This window comes from Alternaria atra (genome assembly GCF_907166805.1).
Source record: "Alternaria atra isolate CS162 genome assembly, contig: 22, whole genome shotgun sequence".
NCBI lineage: Eukaryota > Fungi > Ascomycota > Dothideomycetes > Pleosporales > Pleosporaceae > Alternaria > Alternaria atra.
The window spans coordinates 1,218,761-1,231,813 of NW_025091320.1; the positions used below are offsets into that span (position 1 = coordinate 1,218,761).

A 13,053-nucleotide genomic window follows, 5' to 3' on the forward strand; every position below is an offset into this window, starting at 1 on the left:
ACATCAGATAACCAATGATGGATAAGAACACCAAGAACAAGGTAGTGGCGGTACTCATTGCGCAGTTCTGGTTCACATTTATCTCTTCAAATCTAACGAAATTAGGGGTAAGTGAATTATACTAAGTCTTGGAGAAGTTGCTGTCTGGGACAAGATTGCAGTATCCCAAGATTGATTCTCCAGGTCGACAAGGCTAGGTTTCATGGGCACATGTAACACCTTATGACATGGGGCTAATCTGCAGAGCCGCCGGCAAACTGGAGTCTGAATTGTGATGGATGTGCGCCACATCGCTAAAGGTAGCAAATGACAGTGAAAGCGTCCGGGATGTTCATACCGCAAGTGACGCTCAGCCTTGTCAATGATGCTCAGCTTTGCGGTTCGCTTCAACTCTGGGAAGGAGGGACGGGAACATGGCCCAAAGCGTTTAAAGGTAGCGGCAAGTATTGGACCCCACAGACAAACTGCAGATGGACCCCACCTGTTCCCTGAAGCGCATGAGCGCCTGCATGGAAAGGGGCGAAAAAGCAATTGCGCATACCGCTCTCGACAGCAGACACAGTAATCGATGTGCTAATCGCCATCGCGTGGCCTCACCACATAAGCCGAGCCGAGCGCGCCTAGGTAGATAGTGCTTTTCCAAAGGACAACGCACTCCGAAAATTTCAAGAGACATGCTTGTCTGCATGGTAGTTGTATAGCGTAACATTGATGTAAATGTAATCATCCAGCTTTTAGAGTACCGCACAGAAGATGTAAGTTCCTTCCGAAATGTAACTCGTAACATGGCTCTTAATTAGTGACTAGCACGGTATCAAGGTTGCAATACTCGCTTGATACCGACAATTGAAGTTATGAAACACAAGGAGACCTAAGTCGGGGTACGGGTATACGGCTCGACCGTCTTCTTGCTGATGCGATAGGCTGAACAGCTGGGGCTGCTGACCTTGGACTCGGCAGATCCTCTTGTATAGCCTGCTCCAAGTCGGACGTCACATAGTGCTCAACAGACGAAGCAGCCGGCTTCATGTTACACCAAGGGCTGCCGACCGTCGCATAGTCTCCGTTGCGACGACATCTGAGGTACATATCACGTAGTGAGCGCCAGACGTCTATGCAAGATTTTCGCTCGCTTGAGTCCACTAGTAGCATGTCGAACTGAATCAAATTCAGTAGGTCATGCACGTAATACGTGCAGTTCGGATGTCGATGTAGCTCATTGATGAACTATCACATGGTGTTAGCAGTATTCTGTAGGATTAAAGAGTGCAACATACAGCAGTGACCTTTGGATTGACCTTGGCCCGTATTCTATGGGCCTCGGGGTCTTTCTCCACTTCGTAGAACGTATCGATAGTCGTGTACCGACGGTAGTAGTCAGCGATCGACCGTGACCTTCCGAATTTAATCACAAGCTCATTTCCCCCTAACAACCACGATACAAACTCGAGGTATACACAACCCAAACACCAAATATCGTAAGACTGTCGAATAATCAAGGGTTGTAAATCACATTCGGGAGGTCGGTATGTCAGAGTGTTAGACACTTCACGGCGATTGGTCTTGCTTTGCAATGAGTGAATCTCAGCTTGTCCGAAGTCGGTAATTTTGAGAGTCCCCTGCAAAGTACGACCGTCGCCACCGCCATCACCATCACCATCGCCATCGTTATACCAAAGAATGTTATTTGGATTGATGTCCCCATGGCGGCCATACATTTTTTTCCCCACATTGCCAGGGTCGTGGATTCGGTGACCGTGCGGCGGCAGACCGCGATCGCTGAACTCGCTGGTGTATTTGAGCGGGCTGGTCGGACGCTCTTTGACGCCGTTTGAAAGTATCGATGAGTCTGTACCAACACGATCTTCCAGTGGTGCGATTTGAAATCTCACACTTTTCTCGAACTGAGTAGAGATTTCATCGACAGCGTCTGTGATATGTTAGGTCTGTGATGGAGAACGAGAAAGAAGATAATTTCCACGCTGCGCGGACAAAGCAATCTTTATCGCTGATTCCGTTATGATGAAAGAAACCTACCGTTCATGTCGTTCACTCTTTCTTCCTCAATCTTTGCTTCAGGTTTGGTGAAAGACAACAGCTTGTGGAGCTTCGATAAGCCATCAGCAAGCCCACTACACTGCTTGGCAAACCAAGTGACATTGCCATGGTCGAGATCCGGATGGGGGTTCAGCTCCCTCCAATAGTCAAAGAGATCGCCTTCTGCTCGGTAGAAGATCAAGTGGAATTTGTTGAACTGCTCATACGTCGCAAGTAGAGAAACTATATGCGGATGGCTTCGCCCGCCACTGAATTTCATCAATATGTCTATCTCTTTCTTGTAGGCCTCGCGGTTCTCGTCATGAAGCTGTTGCTTAATCGCAAAGCCACGTTCACAAAGCCGTTTGTCACTGAAGTTGTGCTGATCTGAGGGTATTTGCACCATGATAACCTTTCCGTAGCCACCAGTTTTGTAATGACCTAAGGCATTTCCTGGGGTGACAAAAGGGAGGATATGCTCATCTTGAAGCTTGTAGTTCTTGACTACCCCGTCATCATCGGGTGGCGAGAAATATGTCGCGAGTAGCCACCACTGATAGCTTAAGAAGTTTTCAAGTTTCAACGGTGACCAGTCGTTAAAGCAGCTTAGAGGGATGTGATTCTCTTCGCCTTTGCGATATACCTCATCGGTGCTTTCATGCTTCACCAAGGATAGGGGTAGATCTTGATCAGTAACATCTTCTCTTATAAAATCGACAATGGAGGGCACAGCTTCCACTAGCACCAAAAGAGCAAAGATCTTCCGGAACGACTTGATCTTTGTCTTCCCCTTCTGTCCTTCTTCCGTCGCTACACAAACTGTTTTTGCATAAGACTTGATTTGCTCGGTTGACAGTCGGGGATGGCAGTTGGCCGAAGTTCTTGTCAGTTCTCTCGTGACGGCGTCAACCGTTATTACACCGCGCAGTTTGGCTTTCGAAACGAACTTTTTGATCTGGCCCTCGTTGTCTCGCGTCTGCTGGCGTGCATCCAGGATCTCCTTCTGTAGCTCATACTTGGGGCCTAAAGGTGGCAAAGAAGCCAATGACTGCTCTAGGTCCTCGTCGAATGAGTCCTCTGAACGCCGAAGGTTACGTTCTTGACGTAACTGCTGTTGATCACCAGCGTCTGAGATATTCGCGACGCTCAGTTTCGGGGAGACGGAAAGATTCCGTAGAGCTGGAAGGCCTAGTGATGACGTGTAGCCTCGAACAGAATTCCATGACTCTTTCGAGTACGGTCCGGAGTGGCCGAATGAGCTAGGCTTAAGGGATTCTCGTCAGACAAAGTCGAGTGTGAATGCTCCATTCGAAACATACCTCGTTACTCTCCCATCGCGTAGCCTCTACTCCTGCGCTTTTGTCTTCTTCAAGAAATTGAGCCTCGATTTGATGAGGATTGTTACATGTTATGGATGAGGACGGCGAGTTACAATACGACCCAATTGGCCGTACGATTTTGGTAGGGTGCAAGTTAACGCCATTCGAGTCACAGTCCGATGACTGTAAGTTGCTGAAAGATCGAAGGCTGTCGTCATCATTTGCGCTGTCGTCTGATGACCCAAGGATAGAGTCACGACGACGTGGCGCGGAGCCTGGAATTATCGAGTGCTGATTTGGTCTAAGACCATCGTCACTGGGGCGACGACCACTTGAACCCCGTCGATTCCTGGGCTGTGGCGGGGTAGGCACAGACTTAGAAACAGGAAGCCTTGAAAAGGGTGCCGATACGTCAGACAGCGCAAAGTTTGAGAAGGCTAGTCTCTCCTCTGCTTCAGTCAGTGATTGTGGGTTGTGGGTTCCGGAGTGAGCTGTCCACTGTTCTGTGTTCCGGAGGCTTTGGTGGGCGGAGCCTCTGACCGGACTCCAATGCGCCTCTTTTGGCGGGGCATCTGCCTTCGACACGTGCATGTTAAACAAGGGAGGTTTTGTCCACTTCACAGTGAATACTGTCCAAGTTTTAAGACAGCCTCTACGGCGTATCGCTTTGTTATATGCGGTTGCCTCAGTGGAGGACCTCGAGCCGCACAGGGCTGAGCAGTCGCTCGCGCGTGGTTATCATCCACCCTCGAGTCCATCGCCTGGGGTTGCAAGATGTGGCTGCATTAACGACCTCCTCCTTTAGACGGGCATATCTCATTGGTCAGACAATGTCTCAGCCGGTCAACTGAATTGTGGTGTAGGCCGAAGGACGTGGCGCAGCAGCTGTGCTTGGGTGTCCCTGAGCTGAAACAGGGCAATGAATGCACCCTTCAGCCTGGTCTCAAACTTATAACATACCTCTCTTGATAATTCGAAGTCCTCCTCTCTGGTGTTGAGATAAACGCAATAATATATTTCAAGCCTCTTCTATTACGGTTGTACGGTATACCAATACCAGCGTCAATGACAACATCAAAGGCCGCTGCATACGTCCAGGTTTCCCCACCTCAAATGAGAGAGCAAGATGAGGACGATTACCTGTCGGATCTTGAAGAAGCGCAGTCGATCTCGGGAAGCAATATCGATCCAGCGAAGTTGGCAACACTTCTGAGAATTAAATTTGGTGCCGGTACCTACGATATACATGTGAGTAAAGGTCATCTAGAATGAGTAATGAATACCTCCGTCAAGAGCTGACGAGCATGAAAGATAGTGCAAAACTCTTACTGGATCATTGCGCCACGAAGACTTTCAATCGTAAGTCATTACTCATTTCAAACAAACACTCATTTCAAACAAACACTCATTTCAAACAAACACTCATTTCAAACAAACACTCATTTCTAACACACGACAGGGAGAGATAGCTAGATGTCAAAGAAGAAGATAAAAGTCATAGCCCCGGATAAGTGACTGCCTAAGCGTCTCATAGATGGGATAGCCGGTTGCCTACTTGGGTAGGTGTGCGAGTGCAAGCCGGGTGGACGCACAGAACGTGCGACGATGCATCAGAGGCGATGAATGCGGCGACGATAAAGGGGAACTGAGGTTGAGGTCTTTGGCAACTTGTATTCTACAGTTTGTGGTTAGTGGGTTCATGGAGGAAAGAACGCATAGTTTAGTGGAAAGTACATCGACAGAGCCATCGAACCTGTTACTAAGCGGCTACGACCCACTATGTTCGTCCATGAGTCATTTCGTGAACATGCGATCATTCGTTCAGACAAACACAAAAGTGTTTTATTCATGGCTGCATCTATCCCATTATGTATGACCTTAATCTCGATCGTATATGTGTACCACGGCGTGATTACGCATCACCCCGAGGCCTCCACAGTATCCAACGGTCATCCACGTTGGGGTTGTATAGTGATCAACAGCGCTACCCAAATATAATCTCCATTTCCTTCCATCTGCGCTGATATCGGACGAACACGGGAAAGGGCGCAGATTCTGGCTGAGGCGCATGCATGCACCGCCCGCTTTATACGGGAAAGCTTCCTCAAAAGACCTGTCATCCTGATCTGCCCAGCACTTCGGGTATCGGAATTCCAACGGCGACGCATAATCACGACTCTGAGACCTTGAAATCTCGCGTGGAGATCCATGGCAAATGATGCGCAAACAAGGCGAAACTGGTGAATGGTTTTAAAACTCGCACCAGTGCAAGCGCCGATCTCCCGCGCCAGTGTCTCACATAGCAACGTCGCGGCGCGTCGCCATTGGCCCAGGCTTCGATTACGCGGATGTGGCTATGCCGGTTTCAAGGGCGCGAAGCTTGATACATCACTCCCCTATCCACCTGCAGCTGCGCGCCACCAACACCTGCACCGCCGACCTACTTTTGCCCAGCGTTCCTTCTCACAACCTGCGTCCCCTACGTCGTGAGAGATAGCGATAACGAACTCTCACGACTTTCACATTCGTTTTGCGCATTGACCCCGGACGCGCAGTCACCTTCGCCGACCCTGGCTTCTTAACACGGCAAATCCTCCGCGGGAACAGTGCAACACCAACTTGTTAAACCCGCCATGTGGTTCCGCAAACGCGAAAGCGACATTGAAATGTCGGGTATGATGGATGGGGAGCCAAAGAAAAAGAAGCCTCAAGGCCCCCCGGAAGAAACAGAGTACCAAAAGTTCGATTGGAAAAGATTCTTCCTCGCCCCCAAGTACATACGTAAGAGCGCAAGCCGCCCCTATGACCACGGAGCTTTTTTTTTGTCTGACTCAGCATCCAGCATGGCACATACTGTTTATCGTTATCGGTATCTTGACTGTCATCATCACGATAAAACACGACGCCGTTGTTGAGGTAAATTCACACTGTTTTGCTTTGGTGCCGACGAACACGTGGCTAACGGTGTCTGTGCAGAAATTACGGCCGTGGTCCGAGAAAGTGCGAGATCTACCAGCAGGATGGCTGATTCCCATCGCTATTCTTATTATCATTTCTTTTCCCCCTCTGTTCGGCCATGAGGTCATCGCGCTGCTATGCGGTGTCGTCTATGGCCTATGGATTGGATTCGCGATTGTTGCAGCGGGCACGTTCATCGGCGAAGGTAAGCCGCACCAAGTTTTCAAAACTATATGCCCTGTATGCTAATCTTGATCTCAGTTGGCACATGGTACGCCTTCAAATACGCCTTCCGCTCCAAAGCTTTTAAAATGGAGCGTACGAACTTGAACTACGGAGCCATGGCACGTCTAACGCGTGATGGTGGGTTCTTCATCGTGCTTGTCATTCGTCTCTCCGCCATCCCAGCGCATTTCTCCACCGCCGTTTTCTCAACCTGCGACGTCAAGTTCTGGCATTTTGTCGTCGCTACTTTCCTTTCTCTACCCAAGCAGATCTTCCTCGTCTATCTGGGTGTGTTGCTCCTGCAAGAGAGCAACGACGACTTGATCAAGACGGTCATGTTTGGTGCTATTTTCATCATCACTATTGCCATGGGTGTCTGGATCTACATGAAGATGCGCACAGTGAAGAAGACGCTATTGGAGGAGCAAGAGTTAAGGAGAGTAAAGAAGGCTGAGGCTGTGGAGCTGGTGCCAAATGTCGAACGGGCTTTTGATACGCGGTACGATGAGGAGCCTGTGGCATGGTCGACCATGCAGCCAACGCAGGTCAGCAGGCCGATGGAGAGGCGATACGACGAGGAGCCTCCAGAATGGGCTATGGCGCCAACGCAGCCAACTAGAATGGTTTGAGCGTAGGCTTTGGTTTGGTGTTATTTAGACTTCTATATTCTTAATGGCATGATGATGTTATGACCCGCATGGGATCGGTACCCACAAGACATTCAAGGTCAGGCTTGAGCTAACAGCCGCCCGAAGGTATAAATAGCACCTCCAGCAACTAACCCCACTCTAAGTAGTGTATCGAAACCATGGCACATTATCGGCTAGCTCTCGCTCCAGCAACTTCTGCTCGTCGGTTAACTCCAGCGTCTCAGCTTCCAGCGCAATCTTGTCGCGTCTTGCGTTTTCCATCCGACACCACATTGACATGAAGAATGTCAGGAAGAAAGCCATGCTACAATACGTTAGCACATGATTCTCAAAGTCATCCAATCACACCCACAACTTACCTGACAAATCCAATCAAGATACTATGCCCAACAATAAACCTCGGCCCATCACGCGACAGATAAACATAACTCGCAATAATACCTCCACAGTTGCCGCCCATAACTTGCATAGCAATTCCAGTGCCACGCTTCAAACTACCGCCAATGTTCCCACTGTTCCATGCCATACCCAACGGAATCTGGGGGTAAATACCAATAGCCGCAAGTACCGTACCTGCATACTGTACACTGGGTTTTCCAGTTGCAGCAAGCATGGCGAAGCCTGCAATAGCGATGACCTGGAAGCCCATTAAGAAGATACCACGTTTCTTCACGCGATCAGCGTACCAGCTCGCAGTGATGGTGAAGAAACAAGCGCATACGTAAGGAGGGACGGACATGAGCTGCGCGTCGTTGGCGGTATAACCCATATTCTTAATGATGGTGGGGAGGAAGAGAGCAAAGGAATAGATGGGACAGAACCCTGCCATGCATATCAACATGAAGATGTATATCTTCCAGTCTGTAAGGGCCTGGTAGACGTACTTGATGTCGAAGTCGTTGGAAAGGTGGCCGTGATCTTGTTCCAGGCGGCGTTGCACTTCTGTGCGCTCTTTTGGGGTGAGGAAGCGGGCACTATACGCTAGTTAGTTGAGTGGTGGGCAGTGATAAGGCGGGGGACTGACGTTGCAGGGTAGTCGTATATGCACCAGTATGCTGTCATGGAGACGAGGATGCTGAGCAAACCCTCCAAGATAAAGATCCAAGCCCAAGCTGCTTTGCCTCCAACACCAGACATCTCTGCGATACCTCGGGCTAGTACTCCGCCGAAAGCTCCAGCTAGTGTTGCAGCTGAGAAAAAGAGAGCCATGCGGAAGCCGCACTCGTCTCGTACATACCTCAAATGAGTAAGTAAATGGTCATGTCCTTTGGCCCAGGGTCTGGAGGGTCTACTCACCACTGCGAAATATAGTAGTTGACACCTGGGAATAGTCCACCTTCAAACACCCCTAGAAAAACTCGTGTCGCCATCAGTCCAGAATAGTTCTTAACAAAGCCTTGACAAATCATCGCGAGTGACCAGAAAAACATGATGAAGGTCAACCAAATAGATGGTCGAGTACGCTTCATCATGATGTTCGACGGTATCTCAGCGGCGATATAGAAGGGGAAGAGAACGGCGAGACAGTCATTGTACTGTAGGCCCTGTAGCTTTAGATCTTGTTCGAGATGGTCGAGCCGAGCGTTTCCAATGTTGGTGCGGTCTAGAAAGCACAGACTGAAAAAAAAGTGAGCGGATGGTCGGGAGTAGCTGGGCAGTATAGGAAGCTTACAGGTAGATGAGTGACATGAATGGTATGAGATGCCAGTCTAGTTTACGAAGAAGCTTCTTTGTAGCGACGACATCATAACCTTGCGGCTCGACATCTCCAACTAAGATGTCAGACGGTATAGGAGTGATAATCGTATCGTCAATCTTCTTCTCTGCCATTGTCAATCGTAGAGTACTGTTGAAACCGGAGCGCCTGGATAATTTGTACAAGCATCTCCCCCATACAAGTACTTTCCACCATTGTTGCTGACGATAGCTTTGCAGAAGTAGTAACAAAGCCTCCTACTATATATGTACAGTCCCGAGGTTCCAGACTCCCACGTTCCGCCGCAAGTACGCTCGGGTCGTGGTACACATATCCTGCGTCTTCCTGTTTTCGTACCCATGTTCCGAGATCGATAGCCTTGTGCAACACTGCCTTGGACTCAAGTGGTTGCGGTGTGTGCATTAGCCGATTAAATAAAGGCAATCGGGGCTTGGCTGCAGCAACTAAGGACCATTCCGAAGACTTATCCTCCGGAGGCTCGTGAGTTGTGGAGGATGTCGAAGCTTGAATGGTCATGCGGGGAAGCTTATGTATGCGGGCTGACATGCATGCAGAACCTTGGCGCAACTGATAAGGAAACTGTGTCTGCCTCCTTGTAGTCTTCCAGGGCGATATTACAGGCAACTTGAGCCTAGTCCTCAGTAGTAGAATGATAGCCTCACGATATAGCGTTGGCTATCTGAGGCTTGCTGTACTTGGAGGCTGCTACTCTATCCTTCTGCTGGCCGAATAGATGCGTAGACACGGAGACTACTCCTCTTTTATTGAAGCAGACTGTAGGTCCATCTTATAGCGCCGAGGCTGTTATGTGGTTTCATTTTCGCTATCGCGGAGCGCCAGTCCGCGGCTGCTTAGCCTCGCTAGGCACTTGATACAATGTGGCGACACGATCTTCTTTTCCCACAACCTTGAGCAAACTATGGCAGCATGTGAATCATCTACCAGTGGACTTTCGCAATCCTTGTGTAACGATGGATAAAGATGACAAGGCAGAAGTAATGTTTCCGATAGCGACGGGTGGCATTGATAAGCATAATAGAAAAGGAGGCACATAGTGAGCAAACGAATCTCTGTAAGATAGTCGGAGATGTTCTTTACAATTTTGATAGGGATGAGTTATCTTAGGCTGAGAGGAAAAGAGTCGTGCAGTGCTGTCACAAAAATGCTATAGCGGAAACGGATTTCTTTTAAACATCATGATTGCGATGACTTCTCGAGCATTCCGCCTCCATGCTTCTTTACTGCGGCTGAGATGTAATCTCCTAAGATCTTCGCGAGTTCGGGCGCATTGCCCCAGAAAGGTCGCGATGCTTGCTTCTTCCGTTCGTTCATCGAAGCCACCGTAGCCCTGGAGTGGGTGGTTGCTGAAATTTTGGAGATACTAGGTGTCTTATTGGCCTCGGAGTAAAATTCAATCCATGTTCCAGTAAAACTGGGCGCAATTGTTAGTTCCAAGCAGTTGTTCATCGTACGTTGCGCAAACACCACTGACCTTCACGCTGATAGGGTACGTTTGCTGCTGGGAAAGATGACAAACCTTTGGGACAAGGAGTTCCAGTCATGACGGGTCAGTGGCACGCGTGTTAAACGATGTCAGTCATACGCGAGTGCGGTTTGTACTCCCGTTTGCGTATGAGCAAACAATTCCAATCCTTGGCTTCGTTGCCAGGCAACGTGGCGAAAGCCCGGGTTGTTGGTGGGAAGGTGATGGATCGAAGCGGTTTCAGCAACCGATGCGCTAGATTCGTAGCGTAGCGACTGTCTGAGGCATTGGTGATATCTGGACAAGCGCTTCGTGGTAAAATTCATTCGCTTCAACGTGAGACTATAGTATTGAATGTTGACGCCAGATAGCATGCGTTCTACTATTTTGATGACAAAAGAATTTGAGCAGCGGCGGAGAAAGCCTCATATGAAGCAGCTAATACCTTGGCCGTCGTCGACGCATTGGGTAGTACTCTTCAAAGTCACTCTCGTCATCTTCATCATCCTCGTCATCATATTCTTCGCAGCGGTCGTTATGATTATGCATCCAACTTGGTCTATGTCGAGCTCCGTATGGTGATCGTCCAAGCTGTCTAAAGCCTTCTCTCCTTCGTCCTGGGTAGTCATATGTTGTGGAGGTGTCGTAGTCGCTCTCATCATCCTCATCGTCGTCAAAGAGGTTTGTTGAGAAGGGGGTACGACGGGCTTGAGGCGGTGATGGCTGGCCGTTTTGACGATGGCGGTTGGTAAACATTGGACGCGACTGGTGTGAGTGGCCTAGACCGAATGGCAAAGATTGTCCATAACGCATCCGCGAACCGCCCCAAAAAGGAGGTTGACTTGGAGGACCTATGCCTCTGCCCCTGCCCGTTCCCATGCCTACACCCACCCCCAGTCCCATACCCACTCGTATGCCTGACCCCATCTCTATCCCCATCCCAAAGCCCATGCCGCCTAAACTGCCGCCACCCATATTCATGCCCGGAGGCGAAGGAGTACCGAACTGTGGGTGGCCTCCCATCATGGGACTCGGTCTTCCAAAATTCGAAAAGGGTGAATAAAACCCTCCCATGCCCTCAGACGATGACTGCTGGTTATGCGACCTATACATATATGCTTGTCTCTGGAACTCAGCAAACATTCTCCGTTGATCACGCGTCTCTCGTCTGAAAATGTCGCTGTCGCTACTATAAGAGGCGTCGTAGCATTGGCTCGGACGGAAACCGCGGGCAGGGAAGCCCATCAGGCCCGCCATTGAAATTCGCGTTTACGAAAGGAAGAAGGTAGCTTTGAGTGATGTTTCGGCAAACTTTTGTTGGTAATGACGTTAGCTCCTGTGCATGCGCGCCAACGTTTGAGAATTCTGGTGTTTGACAGGAACCTGGGATTGACGTGAGTGACCAAGGTATAGGAATGTGGTGTGAATTGTTTGGTGCCATTCATGTTACACAGAGGGCAAAAGAGATCCCAAGACATGGACAGGCTGCGTAGTTGACTTTGTAGTAAAGCGAACATGCCACTAAATAGGGCAAAGTGCCTAAGTTGGTTGCAGGTTGTCCGTAATACTAGTCATCCGCTGATGGTTGGAGGCACCTCAGACGATGCAGTCACTGGGGCGTAGACGGAACCAGCACGATAGTCATCGCTGGTAAGGCGATTCTCCGGTCGTAGTAGGCCTGTATGACACAAGGCAAGCAGTGGTTGGCATCATGGTATCACTACGGTACACCAGTTATGTTGAAGCAAACACATCGTTTAGCGGGATAGAACAAACTATATAACTGTGGCCATGTACTCTGACTGGACAGATCATGTCAGTATACCGATGTGGATGAAAGCATGTGCAGGATCCATGTATGAAATAAAACGACTAGCAAGAAGATGCTGGTGGAAAAAGGATACTGGCCGGAGGGTGTAGGGCGATCACGATACCAGGCAAACCTCAAAAGGACGAACAGCAGATGTGGAAGGAATGAGTCAACATGGCTCGTTGTCGGTCTTGCTCAGAAGAAGGCTGCGACAGGTGCTAGGGCAATGCGACGGAGCGTAGATGACACATCGCACCTTACCCTTCTTCACAAGGGGATACGGGTCGAGTCGTGCCTTCGGTGTGTGGTACAGCGGGCAGATCTGGAAATTCGAGGATTGACGACAGCACTCTGGGAGTAGTTTGCAAGGTGCGATGGCTAAATAAAACGCCATTACTTGATCTGCACAAAGAACCGGCAGGCGCGACGCGTTGACGCGTCGTTTTTGGTGTGGCGGGACGTTGAAGAAAAACCAAGTCCCCATAATACGATCAGATCACGTGCACCCATCTCGGCTCCAGCCAACCTCAAATGTTCGCCCATGGTTGAAGCTCTTCTTCTGTCGCCGCAATACGACTACGTTTCCCACCGAAGTGTCCCACAACGAACTGCGCCGTCATCTCTCCGATCTACCTAGCACGAAACCGCTGCAAGCCTGACATCATCTCGACTGCACCTGCCTCCACCACTCGCCTGCCACAATCCCCACACTAAATCTTTTGGCCTCGACACCACGCTTTCGTCTCATAGCCACTTCCGCACCAGCATCTACACCACCACACAATGGCTCCTACTTCTTTTGCTTCGGCAGCTGCAGGAAACAATGCTAATCCAGCGCGTCCAGACTCAGGCGC

The 13,053-nt window shown here is 49.7% G+C and overlaps 4 protein-coding genes across 4 annotated transcripts; 2 read left to right on the forward strand and 2 right to left on the reverse strand.

The window, feature by feature from the left end:
* Positions 1 to 852: 852 nt before the first annotated feature.
* On the reverse strand, positions 853 to 3,947 carry ALTATR162_LOCUS3169 (uncharacterized protein; the record flags this gene model as incomplete). The annotated part of the gene is made up of 4 exons (XM_043310775.1): positions 853 to 1,227; positions 1,278 to 1,930; positions 2,038 to 3,301; positions 3,357 to 3,947. The coding sequence occupies 4 exons, from the start codon at positions 3,945 to 3,947 to the stop codon at positions 853 to 855; spliced, it is 2,883 nt and encodes a 960-aa protein (XP_043166710.1).
* Positions 3,948 to 4,421: 474 nt separating this feature from the next.
* On the forward strand, positions 4,422 to 4,848 carry ALTATR162_LOCUS3170 (uncharacterized protein; the record flags this gene model as incomplete). The annotated part of the gene is made up of 3 exons (XM_043310776.1): positions 4,422 to 4,604; positions 4,668 to 4,715; positions 4,816 to 4,848. 3 exons carry the CDS (start codon positions 4,422 to 4,424, stop codon positions 4,846 to 4,848), a joined length of 264 nt encoding a protein of 87 aa, XP_043166711.1.
* Positions 4,849 to 5,989: 1,141 nt separating this feature from the next.
* ALTATR162_LOCUS3171 (uncharacterized protein) lies at positions 5,990 to 7,168 on the forward strand (the record flags this gene model as incomplete). The annotated part of the gene is made up of 4 exons (XM_043310777.1): positions 5,990 to 6,137; positions 6,199 to 6,272; positions 6,333 to 6,519; positions 6,576 to 7,168. The coding sequence occupies 4 exons, from the start codon at positions 5,990 to 5,992 to the stop codon at positions 7,166 to 7,168; spliced, it is 1,002 nt and encodes a 333-aa protein (XP_043166712.1).
* A 159-nt stretch (positions 7,169 to 7,327) lies between these two features.
* ALTATR162_LOCUS3172 (uncharacterized protein) lies at positions 7,328 to 9,019 on the reverse strand (the record flags this gene model as incomplete). The annotated part of the gene is made up of 5 exons (XM_043310778.1): positions 7,328 to 7,493; positions 7,549 to 8,163; positions 8,214 to 8,426; positions 8,486 to 8,806; positions 8,862 to 9,019. The coding sequence occupies 5 exons, from the start codon at positions 9,017 to 9,019 to the stop codon at positions 7,328 to 7,330; spliced, it is 1,473 nt and encodes a 490-aa protein (XP_043166713.1).
* Positions 9,020 to 13,053: the final 4,034 nt, after the last annotated feature.